The sequence below is a fragment of the Equus quagga genome, chromosome 11, assembly GCF_021613505.1.
Source record: "Equus quagga isolate Etosha38 chromosome 11, UCLA_HA_Equagga_1.0, whole genome shotgun sequence".
NCBI classification, from domain to species: domain Eukaryota; kingdom Metazoa; phylum Chordata; class Mammalia; order Perissodactyla; family Equidae; genus Equus; species Equus quagga.
The window spans coordinates 2,513,377-2,531,416 of NC_060277.1; the positions used below are offsets into that span (position 1 = coordinate 2,513,377).

General features: G+C 36.6%; 1 protein-coding gene across 1 annotated transcript in view; it reads right to left on the minus strand.

Moving 5' to 3' along the window:
• The window catches only part of PDE7B (phosphodiesterase 7B), a 293,000-nt gene extending 276,068 nt beyond the window's left edge, over positions 1-16,932 (minus strand). Inside the window, exon 1 of the mRNA XM_046677064.1 lies at positions 16,585-16,932. Within this exon, the coding sequence (XP_046533020.1) occupies positions 16,585-16,605 (21 nt within the window). The 5' untranslated portion in view covers positions 16,606-16,932. The remainder of the gene's footprint in view (positions 1-16,584) is intronic.
• Between the last annotated feature and the right edge of the window lie 1,108 nt (positions 16,933-18,040).

Here is an 18,040-nt window from a genome sequence, read left to right on the forward strand (position 1 = left end):
TTGTTCATCAAAATGGGGAAAATCACACCTATATGTTGGAGAGTTTCTGAGCATATTTGGAAGATTTAAGCAGAAATTAAAATTTTTTCTCAAGACTAGTGTTCATGAATATAATGTATTAAAATTTGGGTCTGATTAATCATTTGTCATATGTGCAAATATTTAGATAGTTTCACATTGATCAAAAGAAGTCTATATCCATCCCAGTTCTGAGATCTAACACAATTACTTATAATTCTAGATTCTATTAATTCTAGAATTAATATCATGTACCAACTATCTGGCTATATACCCCCATATGCGTACACACACACACACATAAATATACATGTATATGTATACACATGCTTGAACCCCATGAAATTACTGATATTTTACTGTTTTGGGCCAAAAACTTTCTCATTTCAGTGGCTTGACCTGATATCTATATCTATCTATTTATCTCTATAAATTTACGTGGACACACACATATGTACACAACTTTGTGAAGCAGGAAAAACAGAATCATGTGATTATTTATCTGAGGGTTTTACAATAAAAAAAATAATTCAGCCAACATATTTAAGGCCTCTAGGTCAAACTAAGCAAGAAAAATGTAGAATATTGGGCCTAAAATTCAATTTCAGTTAAGCGAGCGTACGTATTCCCTTGGATTGAACACTGAACACAGTTCTGAGCTGCCTGTGCAGTGGGGGAAAGTCAGAGAAGCCCACCATATTACAGTCCTGGCTGTCCGCCACAGACCCCACAAACAGTGTTCTTTTTAAATTTTCTCCACGTCTGGATTTGTCAGACCATTCTCTTGATAAAATGTAGACACCAGAAGGGGTGACAGTCAACATATTTAAGCACTAGCATGATGAGAGGCACATGATTGCTATCATGCTGGCATCACGCAGTGGAACAATGGCCCAGGGCAAGGATGAGGACTCAGAGGACCCTCCCTTGTGTGGAACTTGATACTCATCTTGGCCACACGGAAAAACTTCTCCTAGCCTGAAACCCTAATTCAGGCTATGATGTCACACCTCTTTTGAGAGAGATGACATCATTTTAAGCCCATTGCACAGTTAGCAAATAATTGAAGATATCTTGCTTACTCAAGATTGCATGAATAACCTAAAGGCAAGTCAAAATTACCAGGTTTGTAAAGTTTTTTAAAATTTAAATTTGACACATTAAATTAGCTTAAAAATTCATTTATGGATTCCTTTTTGCATTCCTTTAAGGAAGAAACATTAAATATTTGTTCTGTTAAAAGTAAAATAAACACGTAACTTTTTGCAAGAATTTGAGGAAGCGGCTATTAAAAAATGTGCATAACTCCTATTTAGTTACTCAATAGTTTGTAATAACTCTGTTATTAGTCTATAATAACAATTAGCTAAAAATGTTAAAGTCTAAAGCTAAAATGTCTTTTCACTGTAAAAATTCATGAAGTAACACATAAAATTTAGTCCTTTGCCTTAAATGTTGTCAATTTTCCCTATAAAGTATGATTTCAGTTGAAAATAGTAATATTTCATAAAACTTACCACTTATGACTGTGTTTTAGTTTAAGATGTTTTAGTATACATATAGTAATTTATTTGAAAATTATTAACACTGATTCTTTTTAAATTCCAATTTTCTCGTTTCTATTTTGAAAAGGAAAAAAAGATCACATAATGTATGCAAACTAGAAATATATATCTTTTTAAAAAGAAAGTCAATAGAGCAGTATATAGCAAGCACATTTTTCTCAACTGTTTAATATTTCTTCTCTACCAAATATTTTTTCAAGCTATTTGTAAACTGCTAGTAAATAATTAGTGAGGGCGCTTTAGCTAAAGGACTCAGTGTACAGATTTCGCATTTATTAGCTGTAACTTCAAGATCGCCTGTGCTCCAAAGATACCCCAGCACTGGAAAAACTTGCACAAAGTATTAGGAAAACACAAACACCCGAGAAAAGCCGAGAAACAGCCGTAGGTGATAGATAAACGCAGAGCTCCAAAGACCTGGTTTACACCGCTACACCAGAGTCAGACTGTAGGGGAGCTAAGCTTACTCCTGGGGATATTTTGCTTGCAACTATTTGATTAATTAATTTGCTAATTCCAGAGGACATAACTAGTGTACTAAAAATAAAGTTTTTTGAGTGTTTACAACACATATGGGCTATCATTTTCATTCAGAGACATTAGATTTGCTTGTATGGAACTATAAACTGTGAAACAGTTTGGATAACGGAGAAAGTTGCTAATAGCTCATTGTAGCTAATCTCTATCAGCTACTAGATGAAGCAACATCAGCTTCCATGCACAAAAGCCATCAAGCAAGAATTAAATGATGCAGATTGGTAGACATCCTTGATTGGAAATGTGAGGCGCAGATGAGAAATAGTCTATTACAAATGATTCTTTTACCTAAGATCTCTGTAGGATAGTAGCAATCTTCGAAATGATAATGTTTGTCAAAGTACTACTGGCAAATAATAATTATAAAATGCAGTTACTACCCAGACGAGGTTGTAGTCATTGTTGTTGTTTTCTTTTCATTTTACATGATGGTTATAAAGGCTAGCGTGAAATATGGAAGTGGACACATACTTACTTTTATCTACTTTTATCTACTTAGTTGATGATTTTGATCTCCCCATTTTAGAGTTTATTTTGCATACAAGAGAAAAGACAATAAAATGAAAAAAATGAGGATTTATTTCTGGTATATATGGAGTCTTTTAGACCATATATGCTCTCCTTAATGCTTTCTTCCCTTTCTCTCTTTTCACATCTTTAAAGAAAACAATGAAAAGGAAGAAAGAGATAGCTGATTAGTACTTACTATGTGCCTGCCACTGTTTTAAGCAGGTCATGTATATTCATTTAACACAAAATCAGATTCAGACAAATCAGGATTATTAGTGCCACTCGTAACTCAGCAGACGCAAATGTAAATCTTATCCAGAGAAAGAGAATATTGCAATAGGCCTCAAGTTATCTCCATATTTTTTATATACAATGTCCAGTGCTCCATCAAAAATAGCCAGGCATTTGGATCCTGGGCACGGATCTAGCACTGCTCATTAGGCCGTGCTGAGGCGGCATCCCACATAGCAGAGCTAGAGGGACTGACAACCAGAACATACAACTATGTACCGGGGAGCCTTGGGAAGAAGATGAAGCAAAAAAAGATTGGCAACAGATGTTAGCTCAGTTGCCAATCTTTGACAACAACAACAAAAAAAATAGTGAGGCATATGACAGACAAGACAATTTGACCAAATCAGGAGCACTAGCAGGCAATAGATACAGACACTCAAAAGATGTAAATAAAACAGTTAGTTAAATAATATATATAATATATTCAAGAATACTATACAAGGTTGAGAATTTTGAAAGAGATCTACAAACTAGAAAAAGAAAAAAACCCTAAAAATTCTAGAACTGAAAAATATCATAACTGAAGTTAAGAACTTGTTTAGTGGGTTAAGTGACAGAATAAACATAGCTGAAGAAATAAGTAGAAAAATAAAATATTAGAAAATATTGGTCAAAAGAAAATGTCCAAGATGGAGAAAGAGGGACCAAAGGTAAAGAATGAGGGTAGAAATATTCACAGCCTAAGTATACGTGTAATTGAAGTCCCATTAAGAATGGTGAAAGAGAGTGGGACAGAAGCAATATTAAAAGACACTATTAATGGTAATTTTCCAAAATTGTTGAAAGATATCAAGACACACATTTAAAAAACATACAAACTCTCATTGGGATAAACGCAAAGAAAACCACACCTAAGCAATCATGGCATAACTACTGGAAATCAAAGATATAAAGAAAGAATTACAAATAGTGAAAAAAAGAGAACAGATTACTTTTAAAAGAATGATTTCTGACATCAACAGAAATAGTGAAAGTTATAAGACAATGTAATAATGTCTTAAAGTGGAGAAAGAAAATTAACAATCTAGAATTTGGTCCCCAGGAAAAGTGCCCGTAAGAAAAGAAGGTAAAAATCAATCTATTTCAGACCAAAAAAAACCCCCAACCAAATTATCAGTATACTAAAGGAAATCCTATATGCAATCTCAGAGATGCAGGAAGGAATGAAGAGTATATATGACTATATAAACTCATAATAACAATAATTATTGTGGGACTTAAATTATATAAAATTAAATACCTAAAAATAGCATACAATTCAGGAGAGGTACAAAAGTAGGTAAGGCATTCATTCTAAGGTTCTCAGGCTTCCCTCAAAGCGATGAAACTATTAATTTGCATTATACTTTGATTACTTCAGAAATGTATCTGTAACCTCAATAATAACCAGTAAAACAATATAAAAGAATGTAAAAATAATAAGCTAGTGGGAAAGGGGCAATGAGGTAACAAATGTACTCAATCCAAAAGATGGCAAGCAAAGAGATACAAAGAAATATAGAACAGGAAGGACAAATATAATGTGCATAGTAAGTCAGCATATTTAAACTCAAATATGTCACTATTACATTAAATATAAAAGGACTAAGTTCTCCACTGGAAAGACAAATATAATCAGATTGAATGATAAAACAACATTTACTTATTTGCTACTTGTAAAGAGACACATCTAAAACATAAACATGTAGAAAATTGAAAAAACTAAAAGAATGGAAAATGATAAGCCACACAAACACTAACTAGTGGAAAGCCAGTTGTTCAGATTTTAGTATCAAAGTAGAATTGAAGGCAAAAGCGTTAATAGAGAGAGAAAAAACATATATATTTTATTATGACAAAAGTTTCAATGCACCAGGGGTATCTGACTGTTCTAAATTTGTATCTAAATTAAGCATTTCTCAACCTTTTTTCCATTATCATCCTATCCCCTTAGGGAACCTTTTCAGATTTTTTTTAGCTAATCACCTCCCCCCAAGAAATTTTAATACCATATATACTATATATCAGCTTACATACTGAGTCTCTTGGGAGGGCCATAGATAATCATGATATGTAAGGATTTTTTTGAACCAATTATCACCCTCACTGTGAAGGTTTGATCTAGTAAAGCATTAAAATATTAGTTTATTAGTTTAAGTTATATAAAAATGCTGATATTTAACCACTTGATTTATAAAAATGACAATTTCATATTGTTAACACAATATATAAAGTAAAGATGCGAGAACTAAAAGGAAAAATAGGCAAGTCCACAATTATGTGTGAGTTGTTAACATATCTCTTTTAGTAACTGATAGAAGCAGAAAAAAGTCAGTAAAGGTATAGAAGATTTGAATAAGACAATTAACAAATTTTCTAATTGACACAGAGAGAGCAATATGTCTCTATTGCAAACAACCACAGAAAACACGTTCATCTCAAGTGCTTGTGAAACATTTACAGAAGTCGACTGTATTGGTAACACATACAAGCTGCAAGAAATTTCAAAGACCTAAATCACATGCAGTACTTTCTATAACAAAGTACAATTATGCTAGGAAACAATGACAGAAAGATAACTAAAAAATCTCAATATGTTTGAAAATTAATAATTCACTTCAAAATAATCTATGGACCAAAAAGAAATAACAATTGAAATGATTTTGAGCTGATAATGGAAACAATAAATTTGGGGATGCAGCTCAAACTGTTAGAGGGAAATTTATTGCTTTAAATATATATATTCAAAGAGAAGAAAGACTGAAAAAGAATGAGCCAAAAAAAAACCCCAAAACAAGAAAATAGAAAAAAACCTCAGCAAATAAACCTAAAGAAAGGAGAAAGAAGGAAATGATAAAGGACTGAAATTAATAAAAATAGACAAAAAATGCACATAAATAAAGAGGATTTAAAAAGCCGAAAGTTATTTTTTTGAAATATCTAATAAAATTGATAACCCTCCTGGCAAAACTGTTGGAAGAAAAAGAAATGGCACAATAAACTAATAGCAAGAATAAAAAGCGAGACTAATATTAAAACAGGGTATTATGAACAACTTCATGCTAATAAGTTCCAAATTTAGATAAAATAGATAAGACCCAGAAATATACAACTTATCAAAAGTGAAAATAAAAGTAGGAAATCTGAATAGCCCATAAAAATTAGTAGAATTAAAACTATAACTAAAAACTTGCCCACAAAATATTCCAGGGCAGATGGATTTACTTACAATTTCTAACAAATATTTAAAGAAGAAATAACATGAATTTATGTGAATTTCATCAAAGTGGAACCTTGATAAGGCCGTTACCAGAAAGGATAAATTTAGGCTAATCTTTTCATCAACATACTTTCAAAATCCTAAAAATTATTAGCAATCCAGCAAGAAAGTAATAAGGGATTTTAAAAAAAGAGCATAACATATTATGATCAAATTGGGATTATTTCAACACTTCAAGTTTTATTTGACATGATAAAATCAATCAGCATCACAATAGAATAATAGAGAAAAATCATATAATAGATATCAGAAAGAATATTTCATAAATCAAACTTTTATTCATGATAATAATTCTTAGCAAACTAGGAATAGAAGGGAATTCCAAATATTGTAGAGAATATCATACTGAATGATAGAATGTTAAATGCTTTCCTTCTGAGACTGGAAACAATACATTTACCCACTGTTACCTCTTGAAAATCCTAGCTAGTACAATAAGACGGAGTTATCAATATTGAAAAAGAAGATATATAATTGCCAATACTCTTGGATAGCATGATTGCCTACATAGAAAAATCGAAAGACTCTATAGATAAATTATTAGAATTCATAAGTGAGTTTAGCAAGCTTGCTGATAACAAATCGATGTACAATTAATTGCTTTTCTATGTATTAGTAACAAAAAGTTAAAATTGAAATAGAAGAGATAGCATTTAGAACAGCATCAAAATATTAAGTGCTTAGTGACATACCCAGCAAAGAATGTGTAAAATGACCACCAAGCAAGGTAGAAGATATTATTGAGAGAAATTAATAAAGACCTAAATAAGTGGAGACATCTACTATGTTCATGAGCAAGAAGACTCAGGAAAGATGTCAATCTTCTGAAATCCATCAATATCTCAACAATGTTTTATTTTTTAGAGAGGAATCTTAAGTTAATTCTAAAATTTACATGAAAACGTAGAGAATCAAGAATGATCACAATAATCTTGAAGAAGAAGAAACCAGGAGATTTTACCAATGGGTGAAAATATTTGTAACATATATAACAATCAGAGGTATCAAAATATATAAAGAATTCCTATAAATTTATATATATAAATGATTTGATTAGACATTTGACAAAGAAGATATTTACGTAGCCAATATACATATGAAAAAGGGCTCAAATGCATTAATAATCAGGAAAATGCAAAGTAAAACAACACTAAGCTATCACTACGCACGCACTAAATGCCAGCGCATAAGGTCAGTAAGGAAGTGAGCTGCCATGCATTGTTGGTGCTAGCATAAACTACTGGAACCACTTTGAGCAATTTTTGATTTTCTACTGAAGTTGAAAATAAATATCCTCTGTGGCCCAGGAACTTATTCCTAGGTATACGCTCAACAGAAATACACGGACGTGTGCATCAAAGGCTGGGGGAGAATAGTCAGGCCAGCATGACTCATAATAATAAAAACTAGACTCAACACAAATGTGAATAAATTGTTGCATATTCAGATAATTAAATATTATACAATAATGAAAATAGAATACTGCTAGACGCAACACCCTAGTGACTCTGAAGATACAATGGTGAATGAAAGAATGGAGGAGGCGTGACGGGACTTTAGAGGTCCCAATAATGTAATCACGTTCTTTTCTTGGCTTGGGTAATGGTTACACAGAGGTTTACTTATAACAAGTGAACCACTCTGTACATTTATATGTTGGGTATTTTTCTGTACATGGGCTCTAGTTTAGCAGAGAAAGTTAAAAATAACATTAAAAAACTGTGTTGTTCTTAAATGTTCAAAACACCCAACAGCGCTATATGCAAAAACAGTTATAACTCCAGGAAATAATTTTTATAATTTGTAAGCAAATAGTACCAGTTGATACACACGTTTACCATCTTTCATACACTGTTCTAAGCACTTTACAAATACAACTCATTCAATCTTCTCAACAATCTTATGAGGCAGATACTATGAACACCTTCCCCTTATGAATAAGTAGGGTGAAGCCCAGAGAGATTACATAACCTGCTCAGGGTCATAGAACTCATAAGTGAACCACAAGGAATGGTGCCACATTCTGCACTGTTCAACATTTGCTATACCGCCTCTCAGGGCAAAACTTCTAAAGTTTAAAGTGTCAGATTCATCCATTGTGATTGTATTTAAAATGATACTTTGTTGTTCCTCTATGTATCAGAACCTCTTGTGTATATACATATTGAGTAGATTGCTTTAACATTTTGAAATAGATATTTTGCTTTGCATAAATATTTAAAAAATTCTAACATGCTTAGAATAATTGAAGATGAATTTTAAGCAAAATGCATTTTAAACACATAAGAACAATTAAAAATCATCATAAAAAGCTGGAGTTGAATCCAACTCTGTTAGCTGTATCTTCTCTGGATCTCAATTTTGGTGCCTTGTTTTGGGTTTTCTTTTTTGAATTTTTTTTGCTGAGGAAGATTTGCCCTGAGCTAACATCTGTGCCAGTCTTCCTGTATGTTTTAGTATGTGGGCCTCCAGCACAGCATGGCTGCCAACAGAGTGGTGTAGGTCCACACCCAGGAACTAGGCTCAGGCTGCCAAAACAGAGAGTGTTGAACTTAACCACTAGGCCACCTGGCCTGGCCGAATTTCCGTGCCTTTAAAAGGGGCATAAAAACCCTTCTCCAACAAAGATGTTCTGAAACGAAGGGACTTAACATTTGTGTTACGAGCTAAGTGACTAATCAATTATGAAAACAGATCCATCTGCACAGTAAGTCAATCTTAGAAATTTTCGAACCTAAAGGTACCTCACTTTAAAATTCCATTTTACCGACCTGAAAGTCAAAAGTGCTAAATAACCAGCCAAAACAACTCCTCTTAGTAAGATTGGCATCTGGAAGTTGAATGCAGGGCTTTCGGTTACAAGTTCAGCGCTCCTTGAAAAAAGTTTGATCCTTATTTTTTTCTTCCTGTTTTCCCTTTTCTCTCTGCACATAAAATACACAAACTGAATTTTTAAAAATTGTATATTATTGTCATTTATTCAGTAAATGCATTTGATTTATTTCTTTTCTAAGGATTTGCATTAAAGGAGACATATTTTGATTAGGCTGTGTTCTCCAGCTCGCTGCTTTTTTGTCAGGAATAGAATGTAAAAAGCTTTCACACACATTTGTCTTCAAGTTTGGGAAGCTCTCTGCCCTCCATCCCTCTCTCATGCGGCCACACACAGGCACTTGGGGGCAAGATACTAATGAAAAAGAAAACAATATTTCTCAATTATTTTATTTATAAGCCATTAAATTATTTTTTAATGATTAATGATTTTTTTCATAATTAAAAGAGATTTATGGAGAAGCGTTAGAATGTTGGTTCTGGTCCTTCAAAACTGCTATCACACTCATTTCCACCTGATTTATATTTACCTCTTTTGTTTTATTTTAACTTAAAGACTATTCTTTACTCCAAACACAATAATAAAGGTCTAGAAAAATAGAAAATAAAAAGTACTAAGTAATTAAAATGACTAATACTTACATTTTCCAAATCAAACTAAAAACCAAGTTGAAATTGTTTTCATTTAATTGAAAAAGTAAGAACACTAGTCTTACAGAGATGGAAATATCTCTATCACAAGGAAAACAACTTTTTTCTTAAATTTAATGAAGTTTTCTAAGTCAAGGCATTCTTTAGACCTCTGTCTTCATGGAGCATCTCCTCTTATGAGAATGTGCTAGACTTGTGTGAATGACTGAGTTCTTTCATCTGACTAGACACAGCTGGCAAGTGGCATAAAGAGAAAGGAAAATGAAAGTCTTTTCTTTTCTCCTGAAAAACCAAGAAATGATAGATCACATGCAGACTGAAGCATTAGTTGAACTACATATCTTAGTACAAATAGTGTTTTCTACTGTTTTGTGAATAAATGATATTGTAGTATATTTTAATTTTAAAAGTCTATCTGTGATGTGTGCTTTCCCTACACACTGTTTGGATAAATATAAATGCATATTTAATTAATTTTAAAAATTAAACCAAACTGACCAATGTTAAAACAGAAAACTTAGTTAAAATGTTCTAACCAATAAAATACGTATAGCAAAATATGTATATCCCACCTACGGTGAAAGATCTCAAATAGCTGGGCATGCAACAGGCCAAAAAGTTTTCTCAGACACGTGTAAAGTGGGAGGAACTCCGGGCTTGATCAAGCCCTTTGTTCTGAACATGAGGAACCTGAGCCCAGAGCAACGATGGACCACCATCCATCCCCTCACTCACAGGACTCTGACTCCCAGGCCCGCTGTGCTCCCGGCTGTGTGAGAGGCACATGGGAGCAGCTCAGGGGGACTGAAGGAAGAAGCTAGTGAAGCAATTTGAAGACAAAATAGAACTCTTCTTTTACTTTCTAATTTTCCTCTCAACTTTAAATGTCACACAATAATAGACATTTGTAATTTTTTTCCATGGTATATATAATAATTTTCTGGGAGGAAAGTTGAACAGTTATAAAGTGTGTATATATACACAAAAAGTAAGTTTTATTCCCATCCCACTCTCAAAGTTCTCCCAGAGGTATCCATTATTAAATTTTTCATTCGAATTTCCAGAAATTTTCTATCAGTGTATGTGAATGTATATACGTAGTTATACAAATGTTAATGTAGCTTTTTTTTTTCACTTAATATATCTTGAAAATCATTCCAGATTTGTGCGTGGAGATCTCGTTCATTCCTTTAAAGAACTATGTGATAGTCTATCATATGGATTTAAAGTAACGTATTCAACAACTCACCTATTATTGCGTTCAGGTAGTTTCTGATTTTTTGAATATCACAAATAATGCAAAAAACCCATAATTTGATATGTTCTTAGACTAAGATTTAGTAGGGTCAAAGAATATGTAAAACATTGACCCTTCGGTATCTTTAGATATCAAATTTTGACCAATTCTGGCATATGTTAGCCTCCTTACATCTACACCTGGACGCAAGGAAACACCCGTCACACCAGACTAGCTCTGGGCGCCCCCATCCCAGGCAGACAGAGGCATACTCTTAGAACACAGAGGCTTAAATATCCTTCAGTACTTTTGAGTCATGTACAAACTCCTTTTTTTGTGTGTCTGAAACAGTGGACAGGTAATGATGATTTTCATCACGTAGTAAGGATATTCTCTGTATTTCTTATTTATACGTTAGTTAAGACAATGTAAAGCAAAAAAGGTACTAATAAGAAAACAACCTGAATAGGAATTTTAATGAAAAACTTTATGGAAACTCACCAACCACTAGAAAGGAAAATCTAAAACAAACATTACTCCAAATTTTACGAAAGGAAACTCCATCAAAATCTCATTACCAATCAATTTTTTCCATCATCTCTTTACAAATGCAAGAAAGGGAGGACAGGGAAAAAAGGGAAAAAGGGAGGGAGAAAGGGAGGGAGGAAATGAGGAAGGAAGGAGGGGAGCAAGTTGAAATGTACAACATAAACTTTCTTTACTGGTATATTGGCTAAGGCTATTATTTTCATACTTCTATACTGTATGCAAATAAATGTATAAAACTTTCGTGAAAGGGTTTAGATTTTCAAAGTATTGGGGTATTTATACACTAGTATATTAAGAATTATATATTGCTCAGTAGATTTCTGTGTGTTTTGTGTCATGTTATTTTTAGGTTTATCGGAAACTACAAACCCTGCTCCCTGTTCTCTGTGAGTGAGCTATTAACTGTAAGCCCTCTCCCAGAGGAGATGCCAGCAGGAGTGCTCTGACCCAAGTAGGACCCACCAGTATCTGGATTGGGGGTAACTGAATTGCATCAAATCCCACCCCTAGCATGAGGCAGTCACCCTGTACCAGTGGGGCAAGGTCTCAGAGCAGACACTCAATGGACAACCAATTCGCTAAAAAAGGTTTCTTCTAAGGACACCTCCAACTTAGTTATCAGCATGATTTCAGTTATTCTCTAAAGAAACCAGAACTGGAATTAAAGAAATTTCAAGTGAAAGAATACAGAAAATCTAGGACAGCGATTGGCACTTAGGAGAAAGACACTTGTCGTGTAACACTGAAGTCCCCAGCTGCAATGAACAAAGAGCACGCTCCTTCCCGTCTGAAGGAGGGCTCCAGCCATTGAGTCGCACATCAGCCTCCTACCAGAGAAATGGGGCAAGGATAGGCGACCTTCCCTGGGGAGCAGTGGTCTCCTGGGGAGAAACTCTCCCAAACACAAGGCCTTGTTTTCTTTTTGTTTTCCTTTGGCAGTGAGAATATTTTGGAGGTGAAATCATGTAAACCTGGATAAGAGTAAGCGTAAACTATACAGGGAAATGGTAGAAATAAAGGATGGGAGAGGAGGAAATAGAAAACTAATGGTAATGAGTCAAGAGTAATCTTGTCAGGGTGAAGCACAGAATTTGGAAAGGGAAAAGGCGTCCTAGAAGTATTCCCACAGCCTCATTTTAAAGATGAGGGAACTGAGGCCTCCAAAGTTTAAGAGATTTGCCTCAGCTCACACAGGCCATCTCTGGAAGTTCTGAGCCACTGGGTCAGGTTTCCTGACTCCGAGGGGCGTTTCCCATGACCCCACATTGCATCAATGCCCGTCACAGCTGCGAGCCTTCCTTGCTTGGACCAATGGCTGCTGGCATCTGGGCCTGCTGTCCCCAGATCTCCAAGGACTCCTGCTCTCTCTAACTCCTAGGGGTTCCGAGTTCAATGATGATGGAGCAGACGCCAATGCATTGATTTAATTCACCATCTCAGGCCTGTACAGTAGCTTAATCAACTGACGGAAAAACTTTGGCTCTCTTTAACGTTATATTCTTTAAGAACACTATTCCAAATATATTATTTCAGAAGAATGACAATGCCTTCAACTGATCATATTAAAGATCACAATAATAGAAATAAATATGTATATAGATAGAAAATTCAGTTTTTTTCTTGAATTCCAATTTGCATAAAGTCACCTCTTCTATTTCATTTTTCTTCCCATCACCACCTCCCTCCCCAACTCTCCTTTAGTCCTCCATTTCTCTGCACAGACTCCAGTATTTGTTTCTATGTTCCACCAGATTATAAGTTTCCTGAAGTTGGGAATCATCACTTATCTATCTTTTTATTCACTTCACCTCAACAGGCATAGCCCTTGACACATTGAAAGCACATGGTAATGTTTTCTGAATAAAGGTTTGACACTTTCACATGTATATACAAATGCAATTTTTTAAAAACTCCAATTTGAGAATAAGAATGACTATAAATAGCTTCATCTAAAAAGGATTGTTAGAAATAACCCAATACAACCAGTTTCTTTTACGGATGATGGAACTGAGGTCAAGAGTAAGCAGGTGGCTCAGAGCCACCCCACTGGTTAGAGCGTGGGTGAGGGTGCCCACCCTGTCCCCTGTGTCTGTCTGCTACTCTGGGCAGTGCATTCCATGCAGTCACTTTCCACATATGGATTAAATCACTCAGATACTGAAATGACGAGAAAGGATCAATGCCTTGATTATGCACTAGAACCTTGACACATTGCGCTCTCTGTATTCAAATCTCCAACAATGCCTGGTACGTAGTAGACATTCAATCAGTTTGGGATTCTACATCACTTTTTCCCTTCTCTCCTCCAAATTTCCAGATCAATCACTTTGAAGTTGCTAATATACCAAGTGTGCATCAGCTCACGAATCAAAGTTAGCATGTTGACAATGCCACCTAGCATGCTTGTAGAAGACAATGGTAGGACCCCAAGGCTGCTCCCATGTGAATGATGGAAGTGCTCCCCAAGGCGCATTCTTGGGAGAAATGGGGATGCCCATGGGGATGCTCTGAGAAGAAATGGGGATGCTCAGGGGAATGCTCTGAGAAGAAATAGGGATGCCATCATGGGGAGGTGCTGATAGAGAGGGTCTCATTGCATTTCCAAATGCCAAATTCCTTCTTCCTCAGGCAGGTATGTCTCCTAGCAGAGAGATTCCTACTTGTCTGTAGATTTCTTTGGGATACATGAGTTGAATTCATAGGATGGTGAATTCTTTGGACAAGAATTTCTGTATATCAAGGGCCTCCCGATAAGTTATCTACTTGCCCCAAGTTACCCCCCAAAAGTCACTGTGAGTTGAACCACTTAGAATACCTGTTAGCTTTTACATTAAGACGTCCTGAAGTCTATCCTGATTCTTAATTTTGATGGCTCTCTTTAATATAATGAAGCCTTTTAGTCTTGCTTGGGATTAGTTTACTGCTTAATAAATTCCTTCCAACACTGTTCTGTGAGTCAACAAGCAGCCTCCCCTGTGATTTGAGCCTGGCTAACAACAAATAGAGTTTGGAAGATGGATTGCCAGGCAGAGGCATTTTCCAGGTGGTACATGCCCACTTTGAGGAAGCTTGATCGTTTTATTTTTGCGTCTATTTGAGTAAGACGTCCCTTGGCTGAAAATAACACGTCAACTTTTGGAACGTCCTCATCTGTACCACTGATGTGTTGATTTCTAGGTTATATTTTAGGCTGGACTAACACCAAAAACATGTTTCAAAGACAGATGAAAATGCCAAATTTGAAAATCATTTAAATAATTTACAATATATAAAGTGTAGAGAATTCTCAGCAAACATTTTAACTAGGTATTTATTGAGAACCAACAATGGGTAGCTTTATGTACTGGCACAATTATTTTCCCTACACTGATGTCTGTTCCTGACACATCTTGAATTTTTCTACCCTTCCTCTAAGTAACTTGACTCAAAAAAAGAGTTTTTCCCAGCTAGGTTGCTGACATATAGTCACCACTGATTTTGTCTCATGTTGTCCAGCTGAGTCGGTGCACTCTGAAATCTACAGCTTACACTGTCAGGTAAAAAGCTGTATGAAGAGGATACAGGCTTTGGAGTTGCAACTAGTTAACTTTGGGCTTCTACTTGAGACAAAAAGCGACTTCATTTTAATAGAGAAAATGTCAATCAAGACGTAACTACTGACACCCGTCTTTGTTTTGCCAGCTAGTAATAAAAGATAAAGCAGAGGAAATGGAGGAGCTGCAGCCAGGCTTTTCAACACACAAAGTCCTTGTTTTCCCACTAGGCGCTGCAGAAAAGCATGTCCATTCACTGCACATCCTCTGCATTTCGGAGCTAATATTTTTGCAGTTCTTAACTTGGTACATTACAGTCTCACGCAGTTAATTTTGTTAACCCTTTGAAACGCACTGTTTGACGTCTCGCTTAACACTACTGCTAACAGGACCCAGTTTTTAATGTTTCTATTTCTCAATGTTGAGCATAGAAACCTTTAAAAGAAAATCGAGTAAGAAATTTTAGAAACAAAGTAATGGCTTCAAGTAATCCTGTCTAACTTGCTATTGCATAACTTTAAGAAGGGCAATAAGGAAACGCATGTTAACCATACATTACTGAAACTGCTTCTACAAAATTGATTTTGGATTGGACTGATTTTTAGCAGGGGTCCCCCTCCACACACAATCACAGAGTGCTACCGAAAACAAGAGCAGCCCGGCACGATCTGCCTTCTTCCTGAGGCGTTTAGCGGGTGCGCTGTACGTGAATGCATACGCCTGCCCCCAGGGCAGAGCTTCCTCCAACATTTTCATAGTCGCTCTAGCTAAAGCGCAGAAAGAACAGAATCTACAGATGATTAATTCGTCCCCAGGCTCAATCACTTAAGTCCCTAATTAAATATCTCACTTCGCTTTCAACTATTGTAGGAAAAGATAATCAGCAAATTTGCAGCGCTAATAAAGAAGTTTTTATTTTCCTTTATAAATAATAAGATCTAAACCATTGGTCATCTCACTCAGTGCCTGCATCTCCCCTGTTGACTTCTAAATCCAGAACATTTTTTAAAAATGCAACAAGGTGGTAAAGTGCATTTTCCTCGAGAAGACACTTTTCTCACACACATTCTACAGGTTTTTCTACCTTCAATCTCAGTACCAGCTTCTTCCTCTCTCCCTGCTATTTCTTCCTCTTGAAGTCTGCTATCAACCGACACAACAAACTCAAGGAAAAAACCAACCTCCTTTTTCCCTGCTCCGCAAACCTCACCAATCTCTTTGCCAACATTTTCCCATCCTGCCCCACCAGAAAGAAAAATGACCCAACTCTAAGGTTTACATCGGAGAAGAAATAATGCATTCATTAAAAAAAGAAAGAAAAAAAAGCAGCCCTTCTCAGTGGGGGCTCAAAGGGCAGTGAGAATGCCTGAGTCTCTCCTCAGGCTGGTTGGAAGGAAACGGTTAATTCAGGGTAAGTGATAATGTGTAGTCAGTTCGCCTAGAAAAAGGAAGGAAATTCAAAAGCTGGTTGCTGTAGTAACCATCACAGACCAAAAAATATATATGTCCAGGTTCATTTTAAATAGAACTCCTGCCATCTCTCTGGGATTCTGTTCTCTCAAGAAAAATGAGCTTGCCGCTTAAATTTGTTGTACGTACCTCAACCATTAAACAAGACATTTAACCATAGTGGCAGTTCTGTGACCTTTGAATGCCGTGTAATCTCTGAGAGGTGCTGCTTGCTCATGAAGACTCGTGCTGCGGAATCCAGCAACTTCATCCAGGATTAGGAATATAATTGAAGGAAAAAAAAAGGAAAAAAAACGAAGGAAACACAAAAGCACGCAGAGCGATCGAGAAAGAAGGAAGGTGGAAAGAGAGAGTCTCTCTGGGCGAGTCCACCACTTTTCTCCCAGACAAGCGCTGGGACAGAGCCGAGCTGCTGCAGTGCCCAGACCCACCGACTGGCTGGGGGAGCGGGCGGCCGGCCTGCGCGGCTGGGAGGTGCTGTCAGTTGCCACAGGCAAGGAAAGGCAGAGACCAATCGGCTTCCACTCTGGCAGCTCGCTGGAGTGGAGCCTTTTCTGTTTGTTTCCTCATTTCAAGAGTGACGTCAAAGGGTTTAGTTTTTCCTCTGCATGTGCTATTAATTTTAAAGTGCTGTACTATGGGAAGAATGTGTGTGTGCCTGTGGTTTGCCTGGGCACCCCACTCTCAGGAGAACCCAAGAAACATTTCCTATGTTCAGGAATAAATTTTTAAAATTTAAAAAACCTTGCAGATAGGTGCATCAAAAAACCCCCCCAAAAATAGACAAAAAACTCTGAGCTAAATAATAGCAGCAAGATTTATATTTTTTCCAAATATGAGTGTATGCCCACTTCACAGCTGTTGCTTATTTTTGAACTAATTCATTTCTACCCTTACCTAGAGATGAGTCGTGAATTAATCTTTACAGCCGTGGGTGCAGGATTGCACACATGAGCTGGCGAGCAGTATTATGTGCAGTGAGAAACAGAGAGCACATTTAAGCCACTGGCCCCTGCTTTTCCACCTCTCCTCCAGCTTCTGTGGGGAGCTGTCAGGGTCATTCACGTTGGGGAGGTCCCTCCTGCCCCCACACCGGGTGTGAGAAGCGGGCTTGGGGATGCCGTGCAGGCAGCCTGGGGCTCAGCACGTCCTCTCCCCAAATGTGTGAAGGTGCAGTTGTCTAGGGACACTTCCTCTCCCCGGGCCCAGCTTACCCCTCAATCTCTCCTCCTGCCCTGGAAGTGTCAGTGGTGCCCATCTGTTGTTTCTGCCTCCCCGCACCCTCCCCCTTCTCCCCCTACCCTCCCCCTTCTCCCCCTGTCCCATTCTGCTAACAACTTCTTTTTCTTCTTTGGAAACTTTCCCTCCTCTGTCTATGGAGGCATAGCCTTCCCCACCAACTCCCACTCCCACAACAGAACTAGAGGGGACACATGACCCAGACTGGCCAATCCGATTTCCCCATCGCTCTAGACAGAGGACGGTTCAGGGGAGGCACACACTCAGAAAGGCCAGGGTCCTCCTTCAAATCTTCATAGGGATTCTTTCACAAGGAAGGTGTTTCTCTCTCTGTAAGACCCGACAT